Below are 6,596 nucleotides of genomic sequence, written 5' to 3'. Positions count from 1 at the left end.
CCAAAACACAATGGACTAGTGGAACGTCATAATTGAACCATTGCAGAAATGGTCTGATGGTAGGAAACATGATTTTGCACGATTCAAAAGAGGCATAGAGTGCATGATTCTACTAAAGCTGATTCGAAGATGTTGACTTGGAAGAGGACATGGTGAGCCGTAAGCAACTCGATTAGGCCCGACACTGAAGCAAGTCCATTGATAGAAAGATCATATGGTTGGTTTGAGAAGATTTGAAGAGAACGGACAATGGAAGTCACACCAAAATTGTCAACCTAACCCTGATGGTAATGATCCACCGGACCGACCTCTATGGAAGTGATAAAGGAGCATTTCAGGTGGATTGAAGGGACAACAACATAGGACAGCTACAAGGTGAAGTTCATAGAGCCTCCGAGTATGTGCAAAGGAAATGAGAAGATTCCGAGGATTCTTCTTCACTAATTGCGAGGCTCAAGATGATTCAGATTATCTTGTCACATCTGTGGTGCAACAATTGTCGGCCACATCATATGGATGTCAAATCTGCAACTGTAAATGATATTCCTCATTAATGGGTGGACATCATAAATGAAATTCCTCATATAACAGGTGGATTTAGGAGATTCCTCATATAACAGATCTAAGTCTGAGTTCTAGATGACATTAGGATTGAATACGATATCAATCTCGACCAATGGATAAAGCTTTCCAAATATTTTCATTTAAATTAGGCTAGGGATATGGAGTACAAAAGGTTAACCTCTGAACTTTCATTTCATCCATACGTTTGGAATATTTTCATGGACAAAGCATGAAGCAATAAAACATCTCAGCATGAAACAATCGAACATCTTTCTGTCAGTACCACGTGACAAACTATAGACAATTAGGATGCAAAGAATCCAATGTTTACATGAGTGAACGAACACAATAAACATCCACCATAACTCATTCAGTCACACAAATCCCAAGTTTCTATAGAGCTCCACGCAATTGAGTTGGGGCCTTGAGAGGATTGTTCAGGTAGTTCACTACAAGCCAAAAATGAATTGACATACAGGCACCAACCTTAGTACCAACATTTTATATGGATGGACATGCTGTGTCATTTCCAGCTGTCCCTATGTATTGGTAGTGGGCTTAACAAGGTATAAGCCTTAACCTGAATGCAGGTCGATGGAAACTTCACTAGATGAAATGCTCATGTTGAGGCAGCTTCACATTGCTTTGAAGAACTTTGTCAATGCCAATTTAGCACTCACTTATAATTACAGTAGAGCTTGACAATTTATCATTGTGAAAAACTGACACTGATGTCTCTAGTAAAATCTTGTGTAGATCATGTAAGAAATCTTCGTATCATTGCCACAGGAAATACACCACCTTTTTGCTAAAAGATTTGCTCAAGGAGTTAGCAAGTGCAAATGCCGATGTTGAGGCAGGTTCACATTGCTTTGAAGAACTTTGCCAATGCCAATTTAGCAATCTACTTATAATTACAATAGAGCTTGACAATTTATCATGGTTCACACTGCTTTGAAGGTCTTTGCAATGCCAATTTAGCATATAATTACAACAGAGCTTGACAATTTATCATGGTTGACACTGCGTTGAAGGACTTTGCAATGCCAATTTAGCATATAATTACAACATAGGAGTTGGCAAGTGTTCAAATGCCGATGTTGAGGCAGGTTCACATTGCTTTCATGCTTTGAAGGACTTTGCCAATGTCAATTTAGCACTCATAATTACAGTGGAGCTTGACAATTTATCATTGTGAAAAACTGACACTGATGTCTCCAGTAAAAACTTGTGTAGGTTATGTAAGAAATCTTCGTATCATTGCCATAAACTTATGTCAACTGATTCCAGGAAATAAAACCTTTTTGTTTAAAGAATCGCACAAGGAGTTAGCAAGTGTTCAAATGCCAATCATATCATTCTGGAAAACTAATGTCAGCTGATTCCAGGAAATACAAAAGTTTATTATACAGGATATACAGGTTATCATTATTGGACAGATCTAATTCTTGTGTAGTACTACATATTATTTTAATAAATAAAAAATCCTGTAGCACACAAGACTATTTTTAAAAAATTATTAACGAGAGAAATGGTATAATTTTTTTAAATAATAATTAAAAAATTAAACCATAAACAACTGCAATATTCGAAGGCCAAAACCATAAAGAACAGTAAACAAAGCTTCTTCACAAATGTTTCAAGCCCTATAACAATTCAGAACAGAAAACCCACATTGAAAATTTTATCTCTAGCCAGATTATGATCTTTATCCCTTTGCTTCGCATATATAAAAAATACACAAAACAAATTTTCACATGCAATTCTTTCACGGAAAGAACTAAACCCATCTCGGTTTCGTGTATTTTGCACTCATTGATTTGTTCGGGCTCTGAGAAATCGCCCTTGGAGATACTACCGTAGGGGATCCCAAAAGCCATCCAGAATCGATCATCTCCAATACATTGCTCAGCCCTTCATCGTTCTCCTTATCATCATGAACACCAACATCAAGCCTATGATTATCTGCCCTTCTCTTCTCCTCAACTGGACTTGTTCTCTCCTCAGGTCTGATTTCCTTCTCTTCTTTCCCCTTCACAGTCTCATCTCCCAGATCAATAGCTTTATCCATGTCCTTTGTGGATACATCCTCCCCTCCCCTTGACTTTTCAATATCCGTCTCCTGCTCTATAGCTATTGGTTCCTGATGCTTTGAAGTATCTTGCTGATATTGAATGCTTTTCTCTACTGATTGGCTATGCTCGACAAGCCAATCCGAAACAGCCTTTACTAGAGGTGTTGCTATAGCACATATGAGAGGAGTTATGAATCGCAACAAAGGCACTTTATTGGCGAGATCTATAATGGCATGCGTCTTTTCAGACAAAGATGCCTCATGTTGTACCCAAAAATCTGCAGTTGTACCGACAACTCCTCTCTTGTGAAGCAAATTTAGGAGTAACTTCACTTGCCCTGATGCACAAAGAATCACACCTTCCACAGTTGTGCCAACCACATAGATCTACAAAATATAACATAATATCAATTCACCAATTCAAGACTAAGATTTCTGTTTCTTAATTAGCTAAATGATTTCTCTGTTTATAAATTATGCAATTACCCTACAGCATTGTCATTAGTGATTGGGTTAGTTCTTTGACCAGCTCAGCACTAATAAAACCCCAGTAAGGACTGTCTGAATACGAGTGCTATTCAGGACTAATAAAACATATCCAAATGATATCTTTGTTTCTTAGTAAGGGCTGTCTGAATACCGAGTGCAATGCAAGACTCACAAAACAATACCCAAATGATTTCTTTGTTTCTCAGCAAGGGCTGTCTGAATACAACCGCAATTCAGGACTAAATAAAACATCTCTGAAGTGATTTTTTTTTTCTTAACTACCCTTATCTAAATTCAGCATATCCAAATGATTTGTTTCTTAACTACAACTATCCATACATGAATTGTATTAGTTTTTTTAATCAGTTTCTCTTCATATACAAGTAGCCTATGTATCTACTCTTTACCTGGTCGTCGACAGTGGACAGGAGCTGTAGAGTAAAGCCTTCAACACCATGGATAAGTGGATGCGTGTAAGGATCAACAGCCTCTTCCATAGCCTCCACAATCACACCGACAGGAAAGGGTAAATAGGTTAACTTCTCAAAGCAAGAATGGGTCAAAACAATGAGGCATGAAGTCATGTCTTCCAAGAGCCCAGAAGACAAATGCGTCATGCCACTGCCAGGGCCATTCAAATGCTGATTATACCCACCCACTATCTGCCACAAATTCATTATATTATTTTCCATCATACCATATCTATACCATACAAGATGGTTTACCATCATCTATATCGATGGTAAATACATTGACATAAACAATAATTACCGTACATTTAACAGGTAAGTGAATAAAAATATAATTATCATCTTTACCATATATTTAAAACAGAGAGGTGGCGTTTAAGGGCCATATCTATACCATACACGATGGTTCCATCATCCATATCAAATACATTAAAACAATAATTACCATACATTTAACAGGTATATTTAAGAGTATAAAAATATAATGATCATCTTAACCATATATTTAAAACAGAAAAAGAGGCGGTCAACTCTGCGGGTCTTCAAGGTCAACATAACATTAGATGAAAAGTATAATAGCTCAATAATAAGATAATTCCCTTAACAATAATTACCATACATTTAACAGGTATATTTAAGAGTATAAAAATATAATGATCATCTTAACCATATATTTAAAACAGAAAAAGAGGTGGTCGACTCTGCGGGTCTTCAAGGTCAACATAACATTAGATGAAAAGTATAATAGCTTCCTTGACCTCAATAATAAGATAATTCACTTGCATGAAACTGAGGATCAACATAACATTAGATAAAAACCATAATCGCTTCCTTTTGACAGTAAAATAGTATAATAATATTAAATGAAAACCATAATCCCTTCCTTTGACAGTAAAATAGCATAAATCCAAACATAAACTGGCCAACATGAAGCATACTCCAAACATATAAGCAAATCACTAAAACCTCTAAGCAAGAGGTTTCCACCAAGACAAACCAGAAAGGCTTGTCTACCAAACTAGGACACACAATTACTTCAGTCTTAGTCTCCAAGAAACACAAAACAAAACCACTTCAATCTTAGACTGATATACCTTTTCAGCAGGGATGACAGAGTATCCTTTGTAGCTCTCCTCTGCTTCATTAGTGTCATTTATCAAATCATATGCACTAGCCATGGGCAGCAATTATCTCCTCAATATAAAACAGCTGCAAGAAATCAAAATAAAAGAACCATGGTCCAAACCTTATTATCCATCTTAATCCCTGAGATGCATTTTAAATATCATATCTTAAATTTCGCTGCATCTCCTATATCTTAAAATAAACATGGACCTTCCGAACCTTAAAAATCCCCTAACCTTCTAAAGCTTAAAATATTAATCGCTAGACCTCCTAAACCTTGGAAAATCTTTATCCCAAGCCCACTAATACATCAAATTTCTTAAACCCAAGACCCTTGCACATCCTCATCCCTCCCTAAATATACTAGTTCAAATCCTCTGTCCTTGGCCTGGTACTGACCTCTATCCATTAAACCTTTTAACCTCAATCCATTAGTACTGACCTCATCCATTACTAAGTAGCGTTAACACTAACTATCCCAACCCTAATATACTACTAATGCATCTGATCTGTCCCCAGCCTAGAGATAACTTATCTCTATCCATTAAACCTCCTGACCTCGATCCATTACTTAACTCATATCTGATTATCTCACTAAACTACTAATGCATCAGATCTGTCCCCAGCCTAGAGATAACTTATCTCTAACTTATCTCTATCCATTACTTAACTCATATAACTACTAATGCATCAGATCTGTCCCCAGCCTAGAGATAACTTATCTCTAACTTATCTCTATCCATTACTTAACTCATATAACTACTAATGCATCAGATCTGTCCCCAGCCTAGAGATAACTTATCTCTAACTTATCTCTATCCATTACTTAACCTACTAATGCATCAGATCTGTCCCCAGCCTAGAGATAACTTATCTCTAACTTATCTCTATCCATTACTTAACTCATATAACTACTAATGCATCAGATCTGTCCCCAGCCTAGAGATAACTTATCTCTAACTTATCTCTATCCATTACTTAACTACTAATGCATCAGATCTGTCCCCAGCCTAGAGATAACTTATCTCTAACTTATCTCTATCCATTACTTAACTCATATCTGATTAACTCATTCCCCAGCCTAGAGATAACTTATCTCTAACTTATCTCTATCCATAACTACTAATGCATCAGATCTGTCCCCAGCCTAGAGATAACTTATCTCTAACTTATCTCTATCCATTACTTAACTCATATCTGATTAACTCATTCCCCAGCCTAGAGATAACTTATCTCTAACTTATCTCTATCCATTGCTTAACTCATATCTGATTAACTCATTCCTATTAATGTAATAGATTTTTAACTGTAAAATCTCTAGATTTTTAACTGTAAAATCTCATTAAAACCTTACACCCTAACCCATTTCTCCAAACTCAATATCTAGAAACCTAATAGCATTATCAAACTTTAAAAAACACATTCTTAACCCCAACCCATTTATCTAAACGCAATATCCTAATGAAAAAATTCCTAAACCCAGAATTTGGAATGCATAAATTCTTTCAAAACTATGCCGTTTGCAATGCAGAAATTGTCTTCAGCTGAAAACTCTAATGCATTAACTTTCTTAAGCCGATATTATAAGATATCACTTTAGCCCTCATCCTCTTTTCAGCACTTACCAGAAACCCGTAAATTATCTTTTAACTGAAAAAACTCAATATCCTAGTGCATTGATTCGCTTAAGCTGATGCAAGTTATAAGACCACACATACTTTAGCCCTAATCGTCTTTACAGTACATACCAGGAACCCAAAATAAAACAAGTTTTTCATACATCATCCGATCCGGGCCATGAACTGAGATATAACTGATGATGCAGAGATAGACAAGCTAATTACAGAATCCCAAAAGAATGCATAAAAATACTT

At 36.2% G+C, this 6,596-nt stretch overlaps 1 protein-coding gene across 1 annotated transcript; it reads right to left on the bottom strand.

Annotated features, from left to right (window-relative positions):
- Positions 1–2,088: 2,088 nt before the first annotated feature.
- LOC147849410 (uncharacterized) lies at positions 2,089–4,819 on the bottom strand. Its single transcript, XM_087337546.1, has 3 exons — positions 4,692–4,819; positions 3,535–3,789; positions 2,089–3,025 (listed from the first exon to the last, which is right to left on the bottom strand). The coding sequence occupies exons 1-3, from the start codon at positions 4,773–4,775 to the stop codon at positions 2,345–2,347; spliced, it is 1,020 nt and encodes a 339-aa protein (XP_087193672.1). The 5' UTR covers positions 4,776–4,819; the 3' UTR covers positions 2,089–2,344.
- Between the last annotated feature and the right edge of the window lie 1,777 nt (positions 4,820–6,596).

This window comes from Azolla caroliniana, unplaced genomic scaffold, assembly GCF_043228905.1.
Source record: "Azolla caroliniana isolate FFs.n. ecotype wild unplaced genomic scaffold, voAzoCaro1.0.p SCAF_68, whole genome shotgun sequence".
Taxonomy (NCBI): domain Eukaryota; kingdom Viridiplantae; phylum Streptophyta; class Polypodiopsida; order Salviniales; family Salviniaceae; genus Azolla; species Azolla caroliniana.
The sequence above is the reverse complement of the archived record's forward strand: the minus strand, read 5'-3'. Positions and strand labels throughout refer to the sequence as shown.